Raw genomic sequence first — 26,438 nt, 5'->3', positions numbered from 1 at the left:
ATTCACCAAAAATGCAGTATAAAATGTCTGGAATTAGCCTTGTCTTTCCAACTATGAAAAGAAAAAAAAAAAAAATACATACATGATTGGAAAATTATTAGGTACTTCCGGAGTACCATAAATGCGTAGTCCCTCCTCTCACATGAATTCTGGGTCCCATCATGAATTTAATTAGTGTGACCCACCATTCATGTGAGAAGAGGGAATACGCATTTATGGTACTTTGGGAGTACACAATAATTTTCCTACGTGATTACATTCAAATCCACATTATCATGTCTCCAATACCACAGGAGTCAGACCAATCCTCAAAGCAAATATTACTATAGATTTCTCCCTGCTTCCTCTTGAGCCTTTTCAAATCATTTGTCCTTCTTATTTAATTTAAACTTCGATTCAACGTCTCCACTGTAGGGTGAAACATGGTATGCATATTGCTGGAGAACAGAAAAGACAACCATCTCTAAACATACCAAGACATTCTGAATAGCTTCCTCAATGTGCTCCACATCTAACCAGAAATGATGAGATCGAATGATACCCAGTGCAGCTAGTACTTTAAGCACCACTCCCTGCGTTTGGTCAAAGATGGAAATTTGTAAACAAGTATTGACATGAGACGTCCACATATTATTTCCATACTTATAAAGAAGAAATTCAAAATAGATTAGAGGGAAAAAAAAGGAGGAAAAATAAATAGGGGAGAGAGAGAGAGTTGTATCAGAACAAAATTTTGAGGCAGAAAGGTCATACACTATGTTCTGTTTAAGTGTCATTTAAGGGAATACAAAGACCCAGGACCCAGAGTACAGCTTTTTTTAAGAAAATAAGTAACCAGATAATAACCATTAAGATATTCAAAGTGCATATGACAATGCTTGGGTATTCTGGATCAACACAATGTTCCAGGATTACCCTTAAGATATAAGTTACTAGAATCACTTAAGTTTTCTACTCTATCAAAAAAGAAAAAATCCACACTAATTTTCCAATAGTATAATAAGTTTACATGAAAGCACCTGAAAATATGTTAAAGATTAAGGCATATGATGTTCAAAATCAACTGCTAGTTTGCGTCTTTAAAGAATCTCTAGGCATCCTATCAATTCAAGCCAGACTTGGGTGCTCGTGCTAGTCTATAAACACAAACTACCAAGCTAACAAGAACTTTCAGAGTCTGACTAAATTGGAAAAATAATAGTGAAGACCTCGGGTGCCCAATTTGGATGTTTCACTTAGAAATATTCATTCAGCCACATGGAGGTGAAAGGAATTCAAGCATGTTAAATAGTCCTTAAAAGTTCAAATGGTTAGAACCATCGGCTTAAGTTGGTCATTAGGAGTTTCACGGTGGAGTGCATTTGAAGTATACTTCTGTGCATATTATCTTTAGTTTTTATATCTAAAAGGCACCAAATCCTAGGAGCCTTTTTTTAACCTTGGAAACTAAAAAATCTTCACCCAGGTCTTTCAACTATAAAGGCAATGAACTATAATTGTAGGGACTGAAAAAGGCTGGTGTCTTTATGTCCAACTTTTAGGCTTTCGGAGATGCTTTGATTTCTTGTCCAAACTTTGGGTGTTCTTTTGTGTCCTTGGTGCATTTCATAAGTTTGTGTTAGGCTTCCATTCTATCCTTTTTAGAGTAATTTTCTTTCTTTTCAGGGGGAGAAGGGTTGTGTGAAGAATTAAGCTTAAATGCCAAAAAATGAATGGGATGAGAATTTTTTTTGGATAGGTAAGAAATCTTTATTAAGTGTGAGAACTGCCTCAATCAGAGAAGATGAAGTAGCTAGCCTAAAAAACATAAGCACAAACAACAAAGAACACGCACAAAATAATAATAAATAACATACAATAAAATTTACCTGCTAAAAACAAAAAAAGACAATCCCTTTGATGCACATGAACTTTGCAAGTGGCTTGTGGGGTTGCAGCTCCTGTGCAAACACATGGTAAAAGAGCACCAGAGAATACAAGGCCAATGAAACTGAAATGTTAAGAATGATGGTGAATGTCCAGCCCAACCAACTGGGGTACATCCTAAGTATTTTTGCAGTGCTATCATCAAAATGGAGCAGACTGGGCGGATGATGACAAATTGCCATGTCCAATACTTGAGGAGCTTTAGGGTATGGTGGTCTAGCCGGACAGTGTGAGGCTGCAGTTTGTGAAAACACTACATTTCAATTATCTTACATAGACTTAAACAGAAATGGACCTAAGAGATTGGATCAACGTTGCTGTCAAGAAAGGAAAAGCTTACAATAATGTAGAATGTATTTAGATCTGACATGTTTCAACACATCAGCTCAGAAAATAATATTTTAATAAACACCAGCATTAAAGGAATGATATGCTTCAGTCCCTTCCTAACTGAAATTTGGAGGAGTTATGATGAAGCAATTATGACACAATCTTGAAAACATAATTGTTTACTTTCCATGTCCACATGTGGGCCAAAATCCCATTCATGATGCTAGCATACACTATTTGTAAATATAGTTCCCATAACAAAATAAAATTCAGAATATTACAAAGTAGAAGCTGACTTTTGCACCTGAAAAAGAGTCATTGGAAATGAATGGTGAATTTCTCTTCCTTTAATGCCATCTGGTACAATATTTTTACCAATAGATATATTCAGGTAACTGTACATCAAAGCCATGAACTTAGCAATCACCTGTAAGTAGAAATATGAAAAGTTAGACATGAGATGGTAAGCCAAAAACAAAATTAAATCAAAACTGAGTGGAAGGCACTCACCAGAGCCTCATAACATTCCTTAATTCAATCCAAAAGCATGAAAAATGCTTTACTTCCCTGGATATCCAACAACCCCAATAATGAGTCGATTGCATATATGGGAGCCATAAGGATAATAATTATTATGGCCTTCTGCTCCTTTGGGTTCTTCCAATAAAACAGATGCTGTGACAATAACTGTACTGTGAAATGCATCGTAAGCATTGAACAACATGCAGATCCAAAAAGAGTCATTTCTCCCCGACTCATTTTACTTATATCCATTGTTAACCAGAGAGACAAGAACCTAACTCGATCAGGATCTGCAACAGAGTTCAAAAAAATAGAAAATCAGGATCTATATGTTGATGGAGCAGTATTCTCCAAACGGAAGCAGGTAGGCATTGGAGTGATAATACGTGACTCGGCAAGCATGGTGATTGCTGCGCTCAGCCGGAGGCTTGCTCTTCCCTTAGGGGCATTGAAGATAGAAGCTAAGGCAATGGAGGTCGGGGTTCAGTTCGCTATGGACGTTGGGGTAAGGGATGTAATGTTGGAGGGAGACTCTATGTGCATCTGCAACGCGCTCCAAGGAATGGGTGAGGCGTCGTCTTCGGTGCAGAACTATTGCTTTTTTCCATAAAAAAGACAGGAAAATGTCCCTGCCCACTTGTTGGCTCAACATGCAGCTAATATAGAAAACAACGTTGCATTGCTAGAGAAGTGTCCTAGTCACTTAGAGCTTGCATGTACTCGTGATGTTTTCTCTTTTTGGAATATAATGAATAAAATGTCTAGCCTTCTCATTAAAATAAAAAAAAAAAAAAAAAAAACACACTCCGACTACAAGCAGGACTTTTATTCAATCAACTATATATATTCGGGTCATACCCATAAACCCCAAACAAATCAAAAAGAAATCATCAAAGCTTTACACCCATCAAGAAAACACAGTTATCAAATCCCATACACGATACGAACACAAAAACAACAAATAATGAATCAAATTCAAATAATCAGTTCTTCATCCCCTTCTCCTTCTTGATCCATCTCTGCTCTTCTATCAAATTCAAAACCATAACCATGGTGTTCATCACGATCCCAAACCAGAAAACCCTATCCCTAACCCTAGACCCAAACACCACCTCTCTCCACTCCCTCAAACTCTCTCTCCACCGCCACACTCACATCCCAATCCACCACCTCCACCGCCTCTACCTCTCCCAATCCCACCTTCTCCCTTCTCAAAACGACGCCGTCCTCCTCTCCCGCCTCCGCATCACCCCTTACTCTACTCTCTCTCTCCACCTCCCTCTCCTCGGTGGCTCCAATCTCGACTTCCTCAACTCCATGAGTAGAGCTGTTGGTGGTACTGAGACACCGCGGACGCAAACTCCGGTCACGGATTTGACTGCTGTGGGTGAAGGAAGAGGTACTGTGTTGTCATTGAAGTTGGAGGAATGTCTGAAGAGCGAGGATGTGTGGTTGGAGGGTTGTAGATTAGCAAGCCCGGATGAGGCCGAGGCAGTTATTGCAAAAGGTGTGAAATCCATACCCAATTCAGTTAAGCTGTGGTTACAGGCAGCGAAATTGGAGCATGATGAGATGAACAAGAGCAGAGTGTTAAGGAAAGGGTTAGAGCATATTCCAGATTCGGTTCGGCTTTGGAAGGCGGTTGTAGAGTTGGCCAATGAGGAGGATGCCAGACTGTTACTGCACAGGGCTGTGGAGTGTTGTCCGTTGCACGTTGAATTGTGGTTGGCATTGGCAAGACTAGAGACATACGATCATGCAAAGAAAGTGTTGAATAGGGCGAGGGAAAGGCTGCCAAAGGAGCCAGCTATTTGGATAACTGCTGCAAAGTTGGAAGAGGCAAACGGGGATACAGGAATGGTGGTGAAGATTATTGCGAGGGGTATCAGGGCCTTGCAGAGAGAGGGTTTGGCAATTGATAGGGAGGCGTGGGTGAGAGAGGCAGAGGCCGCGGAACGGGCAGGTTCTGTGGTGACTTGTCAAGCCATTGTTAAGAATACAATTGGGATTGGTGTGGAGGAAGAGGATAGGAAGAGGACATGGGTGGCAGATGCGGAGGAGTGTAAGAAGAGGGGTTCAATTGAGACGGCCAGAGCTATCTATGCTCATGCATTGAATGTGTTCTTTACAAAGAAGAGCATATGGCTTAAGGCAGCACAGCTGGAGAAGAGTCATGGGACTAGGGATTCTCTTGATGCTTTGCTTCGTAAGGCAGTTACTTACAGGCCACAGGCTGAGGTTTTGTGGCTTATGGGTGCTAAAGAGAAGTGGCTTGCAGGGGATGTGTTTGCTGCACGAGCAATCCTTCAAGAAGCTTATGTTGCCATTCCTAACTCTGAGGATATTTGGCTCGCAGCGTCTAAGCTTGAATTCGAGAATCATGAGCCCGAGAGAGCTAGAATTCTTCTTACTAAGGCTAGAGAGAGTGGTGGCACCGAAAGAGTATGGATGAAATCTGCTATTGTTGAGAGAGAATTGGGGAATACTGACGAGGAGAGGATGTTGTTGGATGAAGGGTTGAAACTCTTCCCGGCATTCTTTAAATTGTGGTTGATGCTTGGACAGCTAGAGGAAAGGCTTGGTCACTTGGAGGAAGCCAAGGAAACTTATGAGTTGGGTTTGAAGCGTTGCCCTCATTGTATACACCTTTGGCTTTCTCTTGCTAATCTGGAAGAGAGGATAAATGGATTGAGTAAAGCTCGAGCTGTCCTCACCATGGCAAGGAAGAAAAATCCTCAGAACCCTGAGCTATGGCTTGCTGCTGTCCGAGCTGAAACGAGGCATGGTAATAGGAAGGAATCTGATATTTTGATGGCAAAGGCATTGCAGGAGTGTCCCAACAGCGGTATATTATGGGCAGCATCAATTGAGATGGTCCCCCGTCCACAACGAAAATCCGAGAGTATGGATGCTCTCAAGAAATGTGATCATGATCCCCATGTGATTGCTGCTGTGGCCAAGTTATTCTGGCATGATAGGAAGGTAGATAAAGCTCGAACTTGGCTTAACAGGGCAGTCACACTTGCCCCGGATATTGGAGATTTCTGGGCATTATATTATAAATTCGAACTTCAGCATGGGAGTGAAGAGAGCCAGAAAGATGTGTTAAAGAGATGCATTGCTGCTGAACCTAGGCATGGTGAGAAATGGCAAGCAATATCCAAGGCTGTAGAGAATTCACACCAGCCAACTGAAGCCATCCTAAAAGAATTAGTGGTTGCACTTGGGTAGGAAGAGAGTGCAGCTGAGAATAGCAGACACTAGTTATAAGTCAGCTTGTAGTCGTGCAAGCTTCTCTTCTTGTTTTGGTGGTAAATTAATTGTATTAATCCTGAGATAGACTTGCACTGCCCGCCTATTATTTTTTAGCATATGTTTCTTACTTAGTAGCTCTGATGATAATATCCCTTTCATTTCCTCGCAAGAATGTTTTAGTGTGCTGATTTGATGATTAATCCCTAGATTTTGTTTATTGCTGAACCACTATTTTTCTCTATATTTTCCCTGTTTCTCTATGTTTCCTTGCCTCAGTTTGTAGATTAGGTATTACTGACATTTATTATCATTCATCTCATTGCCATTTCACTTCCCTGCTGCTCCATTGTACGGTTATTTATTATCATTTCCTTTGCTTATTTTAATCAGGGGCGCTTTTTTTTTTTTTTTTTTTTTTTTTTTAATTTTATTTCGGAGCTTAAAGGATAGGTTTTGGGCAGTTGACATTCATTATAACTCTTTATTGTCAGACCCTAAGTTATGATTCTACTTAAGCTACTAGTTTCTCATCATCTTTACCCCCCATCTCCCAAACCAAAACAAAGTAAAGAGTTTGTCTTGATTCAAGTTTTTGGATGCCAACCTGGTCTAGAATTCTAAAATTTTCGCAAACCGGAGCTTGTAGGGAAGAAACCAACAAATTATAAGGCAAAAGGGTTGAGGATGAGATGCCTTTTATTTGTTTTTCCTTCAAAGTGCTTCACTAGCCAGCTAGCAGACATTAGCCAAAAATATGCATCAGTATCTTATTGGTACCTCGCACTTTAATTAGAGTTTCATGTGATGTAGGGAGCACCAAAATTGTTTTATTTTTGAATTTGAAATGAATTTTGTATTTGAATTTTTAGTTTTTCTAATGTTGAGGATTTTAAGGGATTAAATTAAGTACTTCCCATATTGGTGTAATCCCTAAACCCCATTAAAGTAGTGCTCTTGTAATTGTGAAAGGCATTACAATTTGAATTAGAATAATTCGATGATTTTCTCTTTGTTTGGTGGTGATGCCTAGGGCGTGGTGAAGCCTAGGGTCTGTCCTGTTTATACTTTTGTTCTTCTTTTATCTTTATTTTCCTATGCTGTTCTACATCATCATGCTTCCAAATATTTGGTGTTCGTTTTCAGGTTTAAAGCACTGTGCATCCTTTGTTGATCGTTTTTTGATTAAGCCTTTTCTCTTATTTTTCTTTGGATTGAACTTGATACTTAATCAGTTCCTGATTATTTATGATTCATGTGTACATGCTCCAACCACCTCAGATGTATTCTTTCAGGTTCGTGGACTGGCTTTGTTTTCTCTTCTTTTTGTTTGTTGTTGTTGTTGCTGCTGGTTTGTTTTTTTTTTTTTCCCTCTCTCTCTCTGGGTAATGGCTCAGAGCAAACTAATATTGTGATTTATGGGGCTCATTGATTTATATTTGTTGTGTCAAAATTGTTGTTTTTGGGTTCAATAGGTTTAAATACTACCAAACTGGATGCAGATAAGCTTGACAGGCCTATATATTTAGGTAAAGTTGTGTGGGTTATTGCTGTTGCTCCTCTTGCCCCGTATATGGGAAAAAATATTTTATATCAAATGATACCATGCCATCCGTATCAAAATCTAATAAATAAGAAACGTGTATAAAAATAACTACCCATTAACGCATATTTTTCAATTATTATTGGGTTGATTATTTTTTGCTAACATGTCTTACACTTACTGGATTTTGACACCGCTGATATAGTATCATTTGATACCAAATACCTCCTCCATATAGAGAGATAATCATTATGTTGGTGAATATGCCTTTTATATTATCTACCGCAGGAGAAAGTGGAATTTTTTTTCTTGAATTTGGTTGTAGGATATCCTACATGGCACATGAATCTTTTACCTTGAGATTGTATACTTCCTGTGTACTAGTTGATTTCATTTTGAATAAATTTTATTACTTATCAAAAAAAAAAACATTTTGTCATTAAGATAAACAAGTACATAGGGTCATCAATAGAATATCCTAATGTCAACAAATGAAGACAGTCATTAGGTTCTTAAACATACGTTTTGTGTTATGTATAAATGTTTAGCATCCAAAATTGAAGAACTACCACAGTTGCAGACATGCCAAACTTTTTAACTAATATCATATCAAGATCCATCATTTTTAATGATTTCATTAGGTTGTACAGAAATTATTAGTGTTTACAGATTTTCTTTTCATTGCTTTAGATATAAGTGTCTGCAAGATTGTGTTTTAGATAGTGTCAATGGTCCTTTACCCAATTGGCACATCAACCCCAGCAGTGGGACGTGTCTGAGAGTCGAATCTCCTCAAAACCTTTGCTTAGCCAAAAAAAGAAAAAGGAAATTGTGGTTTTGATAGTACATTGTTGTGTACTTGTGCCAGGTCCCACTGATGCTTCTATGGATACTAGTTGAGAATGATATACTGGTATGAGTTGTTCTAGCTACTTTCTTAAGCATTTTTCTTGCATTAGCAGGTATTGCTTTCTTAGATATCTGCTTTATGAGAAATGAGATCTTCAGTTTTTTCATGGACTTTTTCTTCTTTAAAGTAGAAACTGTTTTGTCTAAAGGGTCTCTTTCTCTCCCTTGATTGCAGCAATGCTAGATAACATCTCAAATGTTCTTCAATTGGTCATGACTTATACATTGTTATTTTCTTGGTCGTCAATTATCTATCTATTTATCTATATATATATGTTTATTTATTTACAAGTATTTATATACTATGGATATTAGCTTTCACTTTATGAAAAATATTAAAAAAAAAAAAAAAAAAAGAGAAAAGAGAAAAAGAAAAGAGTAGATAAATGCTATAATTTGCCAACTATAGACCCCACACTGCTCCCCATAATCTGAAAATCCATAGCCACAATTGCTGGGATAATGGAAATACTATTTAGATGACCTGTGCCAGTTTGAACAGCCTCAGTTAATTTCTTTGATTCATGCCCCAAAAGAGTAGGTTGATTTTATTGGTAATGGTTTTGGTGACTTTAGGCTTTGGAGATACATACCAATGACATTCATGAGATGCTTTGCTAATCGAAGTAGATCTTGAAGTTGATTTTGCTCAGCTGTATCCATTTTTCAGTCATGAACCCGATTGTATTTTATGTTTTATGTTGAACAGATACAAATGGGCTCATGGTACAATCACAGCTCATGCACTGATGAGTTTAGAAGCTCTTAGTTTTGCCGGTATTTCCATACTTTCTTAGTCCAGATGCAAGTGGGACTCTTCTTTTGCATATTGGACAAATTGCTTCAACATGAACACCACACCTGGATAAATTGTCCATTGCAAGTAAAGAATTACTTAATGATCTCCAAAGAAAAAGTAAGACATTTTTCCCCCTTCACTTATTTTATTATATTTATGCCTCAATTACCTTTTTTTTTTTTTTTTTTTTGTTGGTTTTTGATTCTTCTTATTTATTTGTATTGCTCATATTGTTAACTGGGAAGCTACTTCCTACCATTCTCTTTGTAGTTGAAGCATTATTTGAAAAATCTTAATTAGGTGAACTACATAGCAAATATCATGCTAAGTAGTTTTTTTTTTTTTTTTTTTTTGGGTGCTACTTATTTTGTTTTGTCAATAATAGAGAGAGAGAGAGAGAGAGAGAGAGAGAGAGAGAGAGAGGTTGAGATCAAATAATAGAGATTATTGTTCACAAGTAAAGGCCAAAAAGGATGTTACTATTGAAAGGTATCACTTCTCAATTCTCATCATATCTCAATGCTAATGAATTTATTTATTTATTTCATTTGGTTGGGTGAAAATCACTCAAGTTTCGGTGTCTTCTCCCATGCTTTCAAGAACAAAAATTAAATTTTCATGTAAGTCTCTCTACTTTAGATTTTTTAAATGTTTAGTTATTTAGATTGTTCTTAATTACTGAATTGAGGTTTCTGCTTAAATATACTTGCAATCATTTTTTTAATAGCTTTTAATTATTAAATTCAAGGTTTTTTTCATTTAAATATTACTTGAGCCTTAAATCTCAATATATTATGCAAAATCCTTTTATATTTCTTTTATGTATCTCATTTTATATTAGTTACATCTACCATCTTCCATTCAGTTATTTTAGACATATATATGCTTTTATAACACTTTAGTCTCACACAATATGCATTCATTATATAACTCAAAAGTAAAATATTCACTTATTTTTTATTGTCTATTTTATTGTTTAATTTTAAGTAAATTAATAAAAAAAATTTGTTTACATTTGAATTTTGATTAAGCCGTGCATCACACGGGTATAATACTAATATAATTTTATATAAGAGATATGACTCATTTAGTTGAACATACAGAGGTGGGGGAGGGGGTGTTCACCAAAAATGCAGTATAAAATGTCTGGAATAAATCTTGTATTTCCAACTATGAAAAGAAAAAAAAATACATATATGATCACGCTCATATCCACATTATCATGTCTCCAATACTACAGGAGTTAGACCAATCCATAAAGCAAATATTACTATAGGTTTAGACCAATCCATAAAGCAAATATTACTATAGTTTTCTCCCTGCTTCCTCTTGAGCGTTATGAAATAAAAAACTGCAAATTAATATTAGATTAATCAGAACTCTAATTCATTGTTATCTCTAATTCATTGTTATTTTCTCTCCCCATTATTAATAATAAGTTTGTATCTCTCTTTTTGTTTGCAGTAGAATGCTTTATTAAAATCAAACTATTATAGGTATGTTTCAATTCTTTGTTTTTGTTTTTATTTTATGGTTTTGCTTATGAGTTATAAATGCAATTTTAAATCTATGAAATCAATTATATGAACTTCTATAAATATTTCACCTTTATGATTTGTCAAACATCAATTATTATTTGAGTTTGTTTGTAGTGTAATGTTTTATTAAAAGCCACCATCCACATTATTAGAGGAATGTTTCTTCTTTTTGTCTTTGTTTTCTATGGTTATGTTTATGAGTTATAAAGTCAATTTTAATTCTTCTTCTTTTGTTTGGTTTTGCATTTATGAATTTTTTGTACTCATCTTTTTTTTTTTTTCCCTTATAGGCTTTATCTATTTATTATTTAAGAATGATCAAATTTTGTATTTTCTCCTACAACAAGGGTTTCATATTTTTTATATCTAGGTTGTATTTGGGTTATGCTTATATGTGCATTATTATATTAAATTAATTTTCTTTCATAGTAAAATTTTGATGTTACTATTTCTCATTTTTATTTTTGTTAGTAATATTATATGTGTTCACTAAAAAAATGTCATCATAAGACAACCGATAAGTTAGAAGAGAATTATGTATATTTTTTTGGCAAATGAAATACCTTTGGTTAAGTTTCCATAGGTTTTTAATTATTAAGTTTAGAAATTTTTTCATATGAATATGTTTGATTGCTTGATACTTTTAAGAACAATAATTTATATAATCTAAATTCAAGTGATTATTAATTTATTATTTCTCAATAAAATTATACTAAAAGTTTGTAACTAAAACCGTGCAACGCATAAAAGAAAAGTTGAGCTTAGAAGCCGTGGTTGTGTCAAGTGGCTTCACCATATTGCATAATTTTTTAAAAATTTTTAAATTTTAAAAATATATATATATGCACTACACTAAAAAAAGAAAAAGAAAAAAAAGAGGTCTAGTGCATCTTAAATTGTGGCAACATATATATAAAAGAAAAGTTGAGTTTAGAAGCTGTGATTGTGCCAAGTGGCTTCACCATATTATAGAATTTGTTTTTAAAATTTAAAATTTTAAAAATATATATATGTGTTGTGTATTATAAAAAAAAAAAAAAAAAGAGGATTAATGCATCTTAAATTGTAGCAACATACACTACACTAAAAAAGAGAGGTCTTATGCATCTTAAATTGCAGCAACGTATACTACACTAGAAAATAGAGGTCTAATGCATCTTAAATTGTAGAAACATATACTACACTAAAAAAAAGAGGTCGAATGTATCTTAAATTGCAACAACGTATACTACACTAAAAAATAGGTCCAATACATCTTAAATTGTAGCAATGTAGTGTAATCTAATTCTTCTTATTTTTTTAATTGAAAACATTTATAATTTTCTTTTTGCTTTTTTTAATAAAAAAGGTCTAATTGCCTCTTTTGCTCCTCCATGATTTTCTAGATTTAGACATAACTCCTTGATTATCAATATACGGAATGGATATTAGTATGAACAAAAATCTTAAATCATATAAATAAAAAGCATAATAGTTGATATTAACTTCTTCTTTTTTCTTTTTTTTTTTCTTTGTTTCATATTTTTATTCTATTTTATAGCTTTTATTTTTTTTCCTTTTTCTGTTTTGTCGCCATAGATCCCAGGATGATCTTAATTTTCCCAGTTTATAATTCTAGATGATGTTGGTCTTTATTTTCTTTTTTTTTTCTTCGCACAATTTTAATCTTCTAAGGAGAAAGAAAGAGGATAGATTGAGTTTGGAGTCCAAAAAAAGTAACCATTTTTTTTTTTAATACAAGGTAGAAATTCTACTTTAGTCTAATCTAAGTGTATCTATGTGTAAAACTCTCTCATTGAGACTTGAATCCCAGTTCTTGCCCCCCATGCCCCACAAGCACTTATACTTGTGTGTGTATGTGTCTATATATATATATATATATATTTTATATATTTCTCAAACATGTACAGAGTACAGAGTGAGATGTTGAGTTATTGCGAGTTTAGTTGTTTTTATTTTATTTTATTTTTATTTTTTTACATGAGACAAACTGACCTTAGAGCTAACTCAGCTGAGCATAAGCGGTGGAAGAGATATCAGATAAGAAATGAAATATGAGTAAGCTGTGAGGGGGTGGAGGCCGAGAAGGTATTTGGTATCAAATGATTCTATGTCCGCGGTATCAAAATATAGTAATTGTGAAACATGTCAGCAAAAAATAATTATTCCACTAATAAATGAAAGACATGTGTTAGTGTGTAGTTATTTTTATACACATGCTACTCATTTATTAGGTTTTGATACGATTGATATGGTATTATTGGATACAAAATACTTTTTCGTGGAGGCTACGGTTTGCTGTTTATAGGCTGGTTTGCTATGTGGGTTTTCCATTTTGGATTGTAAGTTTGGTCCATACGGGCTATTAACTCAAATTTCTCTACTTAATTTGGGTTGGGTTTTGGGTTATTATGGAGCGGTGGAATTAGATTATGAGCAAATTGATGACAATCTTATCATACAACTATCATAGGAGCACACAAATACATTTACAGAGTTCATTGAAACCCATCAATGTATTCGAGACCATAAAAATCATTTTCAACTCCAAACAAACCTCATTGAGCATTTATGGCAATTACAAGGGGAGTTGTAGGAACTTGGTAAGTGTGTGAGAAATTTATCTATTGTGAAAGATGTTTTTGTGTTGTTCATTTCCTTGTAGAATATTATTGTGAATTCTTTTCGTTTCTGGTTTGTAGGTACCAACACTTGGGATAGATTTGAACTTCGTATCCACAAGTGTGTTATCGACCTGTTTAGCTCCCCAGATGTTGTTAAGCAGATTACCTCCATTACGATTGAGCCTGGTGTGGAGGTGGAAGTAACTATTGCAGACTCTTAAACATGGCAGTTAGTTTGTTGTATGAACACTTGTTGTATGGCAATTAGTAACTATTGCCGACACTTGTTGTATGAACACTTGGATTACCTCAACACTTGGGTTTTTTATTGTCATTATTCAGTTGTGATATTTGAATGTTACAAAGGCTGTGATATGTTTGAAAGGCTGTTAAAGAGAAGAGGGGTTTTTTATTTGTCTTATGTTTGAATGTTTGAATGTTACAAAGGCTGTGAATGTTATTGTCATTATTCAGATGGGAAAAGTTGGGCTATTGATGCTAAAGTGAGAAGGGATTGATTTGGTGTTGCTGGGTTTTCGGGTTTGATATTTTGATTAGGATACATATGTGTTGGATATTTGGGTGAATTATATAAGTTTTGTTGTGAATTATATCACTGTGAAACTATTGTTACGGAACCCAGCAAATGTGACCGTTGGAAATCATAGGTAAGCTGAAAAAACTGAAAAAAGTGACAGTTAGGAAGAAATAATAAAAAAAGATTAAAAAATAATATTTTAATAAAAATAAAGTTTTGAGATGCTGGAAATATTGTAAAATGGTATGATATAATAATAAGATGAGGTTTTGGAATGGTAAAATAAAGTAGCATCGGCATTTTCCAATGTTAATGCTCTTAGGTTAGCAATCTATCTCTATCACACACAAACCACAAACTCCATCACAGTAAACACGCTTTCTAACTACTCTTACTCAGACTTGGTTTCTTTCACATTCTCTCTCACAAACCCAGTAAACATGCACGCTATCAAGTATCAACTCTCTTTCTTTCTTCTTCACTTTCACGCCAGCTTCTCTCTCTCTCTCCTAACTTCCTCTAACCCGTTCTCTATCCTCTCCTTCTTCACTTTCTTTAATGTCATCCTATCAACTAGTCAAAATAGTACTCTTTTCAAATGATTTGATCTGTGTACAGAAGGGATATACTTCATCAAAATGTGGATCCTTGTATAAAGACCTTGAATTACCATGTCTAGCCTTATTGTTTCAGTTAAACTGGATGTTAAACGTGTTTTGTATAATCTGGAAACTCAATTTTATTCCAATAGGTTAATCATTTTTTAAGGATTAAAATTGGCCAAAGCAAATTGAATTTTCAATCTGCTTTGTGGTTAAGTACCAACTTCTCTGCAACTCATATGTCTAGGAATCTGTTGTCTACCTCTGCACATGGAGAATAAAAAAGTCCAAAGTATTTCTCTTTGTGATTGGTCCCCTGGCTGTTAGCAGTGAGTATTTCTCTCATTTTATTTTGTTAGGTGCATTTCTAGGCTTGCTAGCAATTAGAAGCAAATTGCATACTGACCATTGGCTACTGCGGTGGGGTTTCAAAGGTGATCTGTTTTATACAGAAACAATAATGAGAGTAGAGCTTGTTTCTTTTTCAAATGCCCTTACTCAAAGAGGATTTGGATAAATATTATGCTTGGATGTCTTGCTAATTTCAGTGGGACAATAATGGGTTGGTGTGAATACTTACTGCATTCCAATTTTCATAATAGTTTTTTACACTTGCATGATCCCTCCCATGCCATGTCATCTTTTTAGACTAGTCATAATAGTTACAGGCATTGCAAGATGATATAGGAATGACTTGATCAGTGTAAAGAAGGGATATACTTCATTGGAAGCTGTATTGTTGGGTCCCTAATGAGGTTATTGTTGTGTGGATCTTTCCTTATACAAAGACCTCAATTGTGTTGTTATTAAATGAAACAACTACCTCTTGTGAAAGATCTAGAGATCCAGTATGATGATTGTAGTATTGCACAAGCATGTTACTTTTGTTTGTATTTATCTTAAGATCCACCGGAAGGATTTATCTTTATATTTGTTGGATTCTTATGAAATATAATAGTTCTTTTATTTGCTGTTTGGCGACTCCTGCATCTCTTGGTGCATTAAGTTTTTGAGTTTGATTCCTACACATAGAAGGTCAGTGTGCTGGTAGACTGTTTGTGGTTTCTTTTTTGACTGCCATCTACTATCATTTATCATAACCTTTCAAAACTTGAGATCATTCATTTGGTCTTTTAGCACAACAGCCTTATGCTTTTCGGAGCTTTGTAAATTTTGTGATTTGTCATCATGGGGCAGTCGCATGTGCTATGAGTTGCATTCTTTAAACATTACTACTCCAAATGCCTAGAAAGTAAAGTATTTATATTGTAGCATAGATTTTTTTTTCTCCCACTTTCATTGTTCTCTCCTACAATCCTAATCTAACTCTGTGTTGGTTGAACTTTCATTGAATTCTTTTCCTGTTGTGCTGTACTCATGTAATTTTTGTTAAACTTTTGCTGAAAAGCTCATCCTATTCAAATGTGGTAATGTCTCTTGTTGGTTTGGGACACCGATTAACGGTGATTGTGACCCAACTATGGTTGCCGGGGTAGAATAATATCAGTTTTGCTTTGCCCTGTTATGCTTTTTAGGAATTAAATGATTTAACTTGTGTTTTTGGATTTGCATGTTATTGAGTGATTTATTAGTCATAGAATGTGATTGAGCAGCTGCTGTCCTTGACCAAGCAAGACTTCTTTTATAAGGTGGTGATGTTTGTTTTGTGCTTTCGTGACAAGTATTTTCTTGGTTGACACAAGCTCCTCTGTAATCTGAATGCAGTAATTCCTTTTTATTGATGTGGGGCAGTTTATTGGTTTTTCCTGTTGGGGTTTTTGTGAATCAAATGCTTTTGGCATGTCTTTTAATATTGCATTATTTATTCATAAAATCTGTAAATGTTGCTGATTTATTTCCAAAGTCATAAAGGTTTCTATACACAGGATGTATACAAGAATAAAACTAAAAAAACAAAAATGTAAACTTCTAATGTTTAATATATTGAGAAATTGACGAAAGATCAAAGAAGAATGCAAGCCAAAGTCTTTCGAAGAAGGTGGACTTCTTTGGCCGCCCACACCAAATTGCCCAAGCAAAAGGAGGTCTCTATGACTTTCAAATATAGAGTACGAGTTCCAGGAGATGATATCAATATATTATGTATGTATCTTATTTTTGACACCCACAATTAGGCCTCATATATAATAAAATGTTGTGTTTCCTTTACAAAAAATATATCTGAAATTGAACATTATGATGTTAAGGAAATTCAATATCCATCAACATGAATCTTTCCACCTAATCGATCGGGCAACCAATCAATCATACTAGGAAAGCTGTATATACATAGGGATATTGGCTGTGGAATTATTTTATATAAACAACAGAGAAAAGAAACCTAGACTTGGTTTGGTTGGACATGTTATTATAGACTTTTCATATTAGTCAGCCGAGCATGACTCTGATGGAATAACATCACTTTGAAAGTCACAGTCATCTTTACAACTTGCAAACGACCATTGGTGTGAATGAACGATTAGTGTTAATCTTAATCGTGCTGACTTTTGGTAATTGAGAATGTGTCATTGCAAAATATTAAAGCTTTGGACCAAGAATATATAATTAGTTGATTGATTACTCAGGAAAATATGAAAAGCTAGGAATGATTGAAGAGAAATGCACCCCCCCGAAGTCAAATGTTACAGCTCAGGAACTCCATTTATGTGCAATATTTGGACTTATTTTGGCTCCAATTAACTCCTTCAATTGCTTTGGAAAATGAATGAAATCATTCTATTTTCATGGAACATCCACATAATGCTTATTGTTGTTTCATATTCAAACCATATTGGGATGGTCTAAAGGATATAGAAAAGAAAGATTTCCATTCTTCTTTTATACCAATTAAGTAGAACAAGTTAAGAGGGCACATGGCAAAGCTGATAGAAACTTGGTTATATAATTGACATAATAACTATGTAAAAGCTTATCACTGATGCTGGTTTCAACCAAACCATTAAACCAAATTCATTACAAAAGTCCCTTTGCATTAATTTATGGAGTTGGATAGGAAACAGTGAGTTTCATCATGACAACACTGTTGTTGTGTACGCCATGCATAATCATAGGTTGTATCTTCTGGGAATATATGTATTAGTATTACCTGACCTAACCATTTGAATTTTGCATGTAGCTTTTACCATCAAAAGTCAAAGAGGGTAAATTTTCAACTTTGGGAGCAGTGGTCTTTTTGTTTGGTGTTGAAATGTGTCAAAGAGGATGACACAGGATTTTTGGGTCCTGGTTCTTGATAGGGAGCCAGATTCGAAGCTTTTGCTAGGCCTCAAAAGTGCCAACGAAGCGGCTCCTTGTGCGTGCGTGCGTGCTGTGTACACACAGTATGAGAGGTTGGGTATATGACTAATTCGGTCGGGTGAGGCTTGGATGAACTCATCCAGGAGCTCATGGAAACAGAATTGTTGCATTGTTGGGTAGACAAGTGAGTGAGATGTGGTGGGTTCAGTTAACTCAATTGATAAAGTTTTTTATGGTTGAATGAGAGATTTGGGATTCAATTCTCACCTATACCAAAAACTGATTGGTGTCTTGGTTTGATAATAAAAAGTTATCATCAGAAACGAAGGCTATACATTGAAACTCTTTTAAAAAAAATAAGAGTGAGATGTGTCTTTTATATAATAATATTGCATTTGATCCATTAGGCCCATTTTAATTGTAAGATCTATTAGCAAATAACTAAATGAGTTAATCTAATTATTTTGTCCAAATCTATTAGTAAATGACGTCATTTAAGCATTTTTTTTAAAAAAAATTAATATTAATCAAACAATAAGATCTTTTATATGATAATAATGCATCTTATGAATGTTTTCATTTAGATTTTTAATATAAAAGAATATTTAAACTGCACCGTTTACTAACTACAAAGTGACATAATTTGTTAGTTTCACATCAACAACATAATAAACATAATTCATAATTATTTTTTAGTGATATTGTGGTTAGTACAAATTTTATTACATATAAGTCTTACATATCTATATTTATATAATAGAAGCGTATCATTTATTGTTATTGCACTTGTTTTGAGCCACATCAATGTAGCACCTTAGTCCATTTGGTCTATTTTGGTACTTTTTTGGTTCATTCAGTCAACTTTGGTCTGGTTCGGTCCACTTGGGTATATTAAGTCCAATTTAGTCAATTTTGGTTCACTTAGGTTCATTCGGTCCACTGCGATATATTTGGTAACTTTGGACCATTTCTATCTATTTTAAACTAATTGAGCTTTAAATTGATTCTTTTTGTAGGTTTCCTTTTTAATTGGCTTAACATTTTTTTTCCTTACATTTCTGGTTGAAAAGTATGAAATTTTATTCCATCTGGGCTAAACTCTTTACTTTTGGGTTAAAAAAATACAAACAAAATGAAATGAAATAGAAATTAGAGATATGGACCTAAATAGGCAATAAAAATGATAAATACTTAAAAGAATACCTTGTTATTCAAGTTTCAATAATATAGACGTTATACTAATATTTGGAAAGAAAAAAAAAAGTGCTACAAATCTAAACTTATATAATAATTTAAACTTTTTTAGATAGATATAGTAATTTAAACTTAATGTAACATGTTATATGTATTCCATGGAATATGAGAGTATATATATTTTTTAAATAATCTTGGATGTGTTCAAATTAGTCAATTGATTATGATATATTATTAAAAAATTCCTTTTAATAACATCTTCTCTATTTATATAAAAAAAATATTATAATTATGCAAAATACATTACTTGTTCCATTACATAAAATTTATAAAAATGAAAAATACTTTTAAATGACATGCATTATTAACTTACAAATTTTACATTATATTATCATTGAGTTTGCAACTAGTATGAAATAATAAGGAGAAGAGTAAGTGATCATATGACATACATGATTACATTAACCAAAAATGCAGTATAAAATGTCTGGAATTAGCCTTGTCTTTCAAACTATGAAAAGTAAAAAAAATACATACATGATTACATTCAAATCCACATTATCATGTCTCCAAAACCACAGGAGTCAGACCAATTCTCAAAGCAAATATTACTATAGATTTTTCCCTGCTTCCTCTTGAGCCTTTTCAAATCATTTGTCCTTCTTATTTAATTTAAACTTCGATTCAACATCTCCACTGTAAGGGTAAACATGGTATGCATATTGCTGGAGAACAGAAAAGACAACCATCTCTAAACATACCAAGACATTCTGAATAGCTTCCTCAGTGTGCTCCACATCTAACCAGAAATGATGAGATTGGATGATACCCAGTGCAGCTAGTACTTTAAGCACCACTCCCTGCGTTTGGTCAAAGATGGAAATTTGTAAACAAGTATTGACATGAGGCGTCCACATATTATTTCCATACTTATAAAGAAGAAATTCAAAATAGATTAGAGGAAAAAAAGAAGGAAAAATAAATAGGGGAGAGAGAGAGAGTTGTATCAGAACAAAATTTTGAGGCAGAAAGGTCATACACTATGTTCTGTTCAAGTGTCATTTAAGGCAATACAAAGACCCAGGACCCAGAGAACACCTTTTTTAAGAAAATAGGTAATCAGATAATAACCATTAAGATATTCAAAGTGCAAATGACAATGCTTGGGTATTCTGGATCAACACAATGTTCCAGGATTACCCTTAAGGTATAAGTTACTAGAATCACTTAAGTTTTCTACTCTATTAAAAAAGAAAACATCCACACTAATTTTCCAATAGTATAATAAGTTTACATGAAAGCATCTGAAAATATGTTAAAGGTTAAAGGTGCGTTTGTTTTGGCTTCAAACCACTTCCGGAAATGCTTTTCCGTAAAAATGGGTGTTTGGTTGTTATTGAAAATTGGGTCAAACTGAAAATGTTTTCAGTGTTGACTGTAAAATAAGGGCAACGGGGCGTAAAATATTTTCTGTTGTTATTTTCATTTCAAACCATTTCTAGAGATGCGCAAAGAGAGAAAGAAAGAGAGAAAGAAGGACTCACAGACGCGCAAACAGAGAGAAAGAGAGAGAGAGATCGCGTCGTTGAACCCACGATCGTGCCGGTCAGATCGCCGTCCTTGTCCCCTCCACGCGACGGTGAGTGCTCTGTTCATCCCACTTCGGCGAAAGAAGACCCATCCCACTCCGCCGACTCATTCTTCATCGTCGCCGACCCAATGAACGACCCACCCCTGAGCCAATCGGACCGCCGTGAGCAACCCACCCCTGAGCCGACCCACCCTTGAGCCACCCCTAAGCAACCCACCCTGAGCTGACCCAGTGAACGACCCACTCCGCCGACCCATTCCTCATCGTCACATAGCACCGTTTGTTTCGATCTCTCTCTCTCTCTCTGTCACTTAAGTCCCTCTCTCACGATTGATCATGGGATTTTGATTTTTTTGTTTTGATTTTTGTTTCTTTGATTGTTTATATATCTTGATTCTCTGTAATAATATTTGTTTGGATCCTAAGAAAATGTGAGAAACATGATAAAAATGGGTTTTATAGAGCATTTTCAGGAACACAACCAAACACTAGAAAATATTTTCCAAAGTATTTTTTGGAATGCAACCAAACACTTGAAAATATTTTCCTTTCCCGAAAATATTCACTTAAAAATATTTTACACTTGGAAAATATTTTACATTCAACCAAACGCAGCCTAAGGCATATGATGTTTAAAATCAACTGCTAGTTTGCGTCTTTAAAGAATCTCTAGGCATCCTATCAATTCAAACCAGACTTGGGTGCTAGTCTATAAACACAAACTACCAAGCTAACAAGAACTTTGAGAGTCTGACTAAATTGGAAAAATAATAGTGAAGACCTCAGGTGCCCAATTTGGATGTTTCACTTAGAAATATCATTCAGCCACATGGAGGTGAAAGGAATTCAAGCATGTTAAATAGTCCTTAAAAGTTCAAATGGTTAGAACCATCGGCTTAAGTTGGTCATTAGGAGTTTCACGGTGGAGTACATTTGAAGTAGACTTCTGTGCATATTATCTTTAGTTTTTATATCTAAAAGGCACCAAATCCTAGGAGCCTTTTTTTAACCTTGGAAACTAAAAAATCTTCACCTAGGTCTTTCAACTATAAAGGCAATGAACTATAATTGTAGGGACTGAAAAAGGCTGGTGTCTTTATGTCCAACTTTTAGGCTTTCAGAGATGCTTTGATTTCTTGTCCAAACTTTTTTTTTTTTATAAGTATTTCTTGTCCAAACTTTGGGAGTTCTTTTGTGTCCTTGGTGCATTTCATAAGTTTGTGTTAGGCTTCCATTCTATCCTTTTTAGAGTAATTTTCTTTCTTTTCAGGGGGGAAGGGTTGTGTGAAGAATTTAGCTTAAATGCCAAAAAATGAATGGGATGAGAATTTTTTTTGGATAGGTAAGAAATCTTTATTAAGTGTGAGAGCTGCTTCAATCAGAGAAGATGAAGTAGCCTAAAAAACATAAGCACAAACAACAAAGAACACACACAAAAATAATAATAAATAACATACAATAAAATTTACCTGCCAAAAACAAAAGAAGACAATCCCTTTGATGCACATGAACTTTGCAAGTGGTTTGTGGGGTTGCAGTTCCTTTGCAAACACATGGTAAAAGAGCACCAGAGAATACAAGGCCAATGAAACTGAAATGTTAAGAATGATGGTGAATGTCCAGCTCAACCAACTGGGGTACATCCCAAGCATTTGCAGTGCTATCATCAAAATGGAGCAAACTGGGCGGATGATGACAAATTGCCATGTCCAATACTTGAGGAGCTTTAGGGTATGGTGGTCTAGCCGGACAGTGTGAGGCTGCAGTTTGTGAAACCACTACATTTCAATTATCTTACATAGACTTAAACAGAAATGGACCTAAGAGATTGGATCAATGATGCTGTAAAGAAAGGAAAAGCTTACAATACTGCAGAATGTATTTAGATCTGACATGTTTTAACACATCATCTCAGAAAATAATATTTTAATAAACACCAGCATTAAAGGAATGATGTGCTTCAGTCCCTTCCTAACTGAAATTTGGTAAGTTTATGATGAAGCAATTATGACATAATCTCGAAAACATAATTGTTTACTTTCCATGTCCCCATGTGGGCCAAAATCCCATTCATGATGCTAGCATACACTATTTGTAAATATAGTTCCCATAACAAGATAAAATTCAGAATATTACAAAGTAGAAGCTGACTTTTGCACCTGAAAAAGAGTCATTGGAAATGAATGGTGAATTTCTCTTCCTTTAATGCCATCTGGTACAATATTTTTACTAATAGATATATTCAGGTAACTGTACATCAAAGCCATGAACTTAGCAATCACCTGCAAGAAAAAAAATATGAAAAGTTAGACATGAGATGATAAGCCAAAAACAAAATTAAATCAAAACTGAGTGGAAGGCACTCACCAGCGCCTCATAACATTCCCTAATTGAATCCAAAAGCATGAAAAATGCTTTACTTCCCTGGATATCCAACAAACCCACAAATGAGTCGATTGCATATATGGGAGCCATAAGGATAATAATTATTATGGCCTTCTGCTCCTTTGGGTTCTTCCAATAAAACAGATGCTGTGACAATAACTGTACTGTGAAATGCATCGTAAGCATTGAACAACATGCAGATCCAAAAAGAGTCATTTCTCCCCGACTCATTTTACTTATATCCATTGTTAACTAGAGAGACAAGAACCTAACTCAGGATCTGCAACAGAGTTCAAAAAAATAGAAAATCAGGATCTATATGTTCATTTTATTATGCATGGAACTAAGCATTCAACCATATACCAAGTAATGTGGCAGAATCAAGGAGAAGAAACCAAGTAATATTCATAACAGAAACAATTATATAAGGCTCCAGCAATCTCCATGTTACATTGTGCTAGTACTTCTAGGTTATATTTTGACTGTTGGTTTTCTCATCCATTCTATAGGAAAATGTGCCACACTTAAAAGGATATCAACATTAGGATATTGACACTGCATTTTCCAAAAAGCTAATCACTGCCTTAACTATTTACCATAAAAATTAATAATCATATCATTTTTAAGTGTGTTGGAGAATAAAATGCATGAGTTCCAAAAAATTGAACTAAGTCATACTGAAAACATCACAGCCACATATTTATGCACATAATGTATGCATAAAAGCACATTAACCCTCAAAATAATTGATTTCAAAATAGAAGGTGATGGTGGATGAGAAATCCTCTGCTGCTTCTAGGGAGATGAATGTAAAGTTCTAAATTTTTTTGATAGGTAATGTAAAACATTATTAAAAAAAATAGCCAACCCGAGTACATTGGAGATGTATTGTGGGGGCAAAAATTAGGAACCAAAATTACAATGATCATGTAAAACAGGAAAGGAAAAACTAGAAAAATGAGACAAAACCATGCTCCATTCTAGGAGAGTTTGCAAGAAAAAAATGTGAAGTTTAAATTATGATGCATTTAAGTCATCATATGAAGAGCTTTTAGCAGCATGTATAACTTATTTTGTTAAGCTATCTCATTCATCACTACATTCCATATGTTATTTTAGTGGCATGGTTACCCCATCTGAATCTTGCAAACCCAATTCCATATTTTGACAGCACAGTTACTAATCGATATGGTGCTGTAGCTGCACTATTCTTATTAGAGGCACAATTATAATACGAGTTTAAGAGTCTGACTGGTCAAGAGCTCTATGGCTTAGTGGCATTGCCTAATTCTCTCCATGGGGAGAATCTGGGTACAACTTCCCTCAACCCCACATGTTGTAAACAAAAAAGTACATGGGTCTAAGAGAAATCAACATATAAAACATTACCTGTGAATTCTAATTTTTTGATAAGTTAATGTTACTAGTTAATTCTACAATAACAACAACCAAGCCTTAGTCCCAAAATTATAGAGCTAACTACGGATTCTCTACAAGAGGTTGGGCCTTGGTGCAAAGCCAAGTGCATTCCACTAAAAGCGATAGGTTGTAAGTTTAAGTCTAGGAATCAGCCTCTCAAAAATAAAGGGGTACTTCCAATCACCTCTCCCAACTTCCAAGCCCTGCAAAAGTGCGAGTTTTGTGCTCGGGGTACGACTTTTCTATGGATTCTCAATAGACTAGTCAAGGTCCACAAAACATTACCAATTAATGGAAATCAAAAATTAAAAAAAGAAAAAGAACCCTTTGGCTCTTACATTTGTTATTGGTACCATTATAACCATTGAAATAGTATAATTATTTTATACACCCATTAAGATTATAACCTCAGATTTAAATGTATGTCAGATTAAAAGAACAAAAAACATACAAGTGCAAAAACCCACTCTACTAAACTAAAACTACATGGTTTTAACTTTTAAGATTACTGAATCATACATCTTCAATTGTGAAATATCAAGTTTGCTATGCCTGTGATTATTGACACTCATCAAACAAATACACAAAATTGAAAGAACCCAACACGGTTCAATATCAGCAAATATAAGAAAGTTTTGATTAGTCACCATTTGGGTATCACTTTGAATTTCAGCTAGCACTTATTTTGAAGCAAAAATAAAAGCAAATTTTTTTTTTTGATTTCTAAAGCAATGAAAATATTATTAAAACTACAAACAAAGAATGGCGGAGAGTTAACCGAACTCACCTTTAATCACTGGAACGAGAGGATCGAGGAAAGCTGAGAGATTTTCAGATTATAAAAAAAAATGGATTTTGATTTTTTCTTCGTATAAACTCGAAGAGTCGTAGGATGCTTCAGACGGTGGTGGGATATGCTGCTTTTTGCTGTTGAAAGTACAATTCTGATAGCGAGTAAGATTTTGCCAACTCATCATGTGGGCCACCGTATGGTTGTGTTGACTGTTGACTGATATGTGGCAATGTCTAAAAGTGGACAAGTTGAGACTTGAAAGTTGAAACTAGGAAAATGTTAAGAAAAATGCTTAACTTAGGATGAATTTTATTAGAATATAATTAAAAAAATGATGTGATAATAAATATAAATTATATAATAAATGCCAAATCAATAATTAATATTTATATTTAATTATTAATTTTTTTTGAGAAGGATTTTATTATTAATTTGATTGATCATTGATCATTGTGAGGCCAAAGAATTTGTGGCCTAGACCCACTCTACATTAGGGCTCAAGGCCTAAGCCAAAGAGGGTTATTGTCGAGGACGCATAATGAAAGCCCAAAAAAGGCCCAAGGATATGGTTGAGGACAATCTTATGCTCAACACCTCACAAAGCGCCCGAAGAAAAGGACAAACTCAGTACAGGGGCAGGACAAGGGATAAAGCTGCCAACATCGTAGTACAGAATCCTGCATCTGACAGGCCCATACTCCAAACCATGCTATTTAACTTTTCCAACCACCTCTCAACCACTCTAGGAATGGATTGACAGGACAGGTCTACATCCCAGAAAGTGAAACTTACACGTGGACGCTAAAAGGGAAGTGAACACTAGTATAAAAGGGGGAGAGAGAGCAAAAGGGAGGGGGGCCCGGAAGGCAGAGAAAGATCCTAGGAAAGGGAGAAGGGGAAGGATACTATGCTCCTCGGACGTAATCCGAGGACCTAAATCCTGCAACCCATACCAATGGAATGCTTAACTAGTCGAGACAAGTCCACCCATGGAAAAGCCTCCATAAAAACCACGACTAAACCGCTGACCGGTGACCAAGGTTTTGCCTTTCAAGCCCACTCTCTACAAATCATATTATTAGGGCCCTTTACTTACGAGCCCAATGTCATTCTTGGGTCGTTAAATAATCGTGTTCCTACAATCATATTTTTATATTTCAATTGGTTAAACTTGTACAATGTATTTGCTCAGTAAAAAAAAAAAAAAAAAAAAAA

General features: G+C 34.7%; 1 protein-coding gene and 2 pseudogenes across 1 annotated transcript; 1 reads left to right on the top strand and 2 right to left on the bottom strand.

Moving 5' to 3' along the window:
- Window positions 1-292: 292 nt before the first annotated feature.
- On the bottom strand, window positions 293-3,051 carry LOC115991891 (annotated as a pseudogene).
- Window positions 3,052-3,760: 709 nt separating this feature from the next.
- LOC115991894 lies at window positions 3,761-6,258 on the top strand (annotated as a pseudogene).
- A 13,189-nt stretch (window positions 6,259-19,447) lies between these two features.
- LOC115991890 (transmembrane protein 184 homolog DDB_G0279555-like) lies at window positions 19,448-25,326 on the bottom strand. The gene is made up of 5 exons (XM_031115873.1): window positions 25,218-25,326; window positions 22,994-23,291; window positions 22,786-22,908; window positions 22,096-22,386; window positions 19,448-19,895 (listed from the first exon to the last, which is right to left on the bottom strand). Exons 2-5 carry the CDS (start codon window positions 23,255-23,257, stop codon window positions 19,686-19,688), a joined length of 888 nt encoding a protein of 295 aa, XP_030971733.1. The 5' UTR covers window positions 23,258-23,291; window positions 25,218-25,326; the 3' UTR covers window positions 19,448-19,685.
- Between the last annotated feature and the right edge of the window lie 1,112 nt (window positions 25,327-26,438).

Source organism: Quercus lobata, chromosome 5, assembly GCF_001633185.2.
Source record: "Quercus lobata isolate SW786 chromosome 5, ValleyOak3.0 Primary Assembly, whole genome shotgun sequence".
Lineage (NCBI taxonomy): Eukaryota > Viridiplantae > Streptophyta > Magnoliopsida > Fagales > Fagaceae > Quercus > Quercus lobata.
The sequence above is the reverse complement of the archived record's forward strand: the minus strand, read 5'-3'. Positions and strand labels throughout refer to the sequence as shown.

Bases quoted from the DNA above. Each gene is read 5' to 3' on its own strand.
- LOC115991890 (XM_031115873.1), bottom strand. From the start codon at position 23,257: ATGGATATAAGTAAAATGAGTCGGGGAGAAATGACTCTTTTTGGATCT. The intron at 22,909-22,993 runs GTGAGTGCCTTC...TTTTTCTTGCAG, and splicing joins GGGAATGTTATGAGGCGCTG to GTGATTGCTAAGTTCATGGC. The intron at 19,896-22,095 runs GTAAATTTTATT...GACCAAACGCAG, and splicing joins TCTTCTTTTGTTTTTGGCAG to GGAGTGGTGCTTAAAGTACT.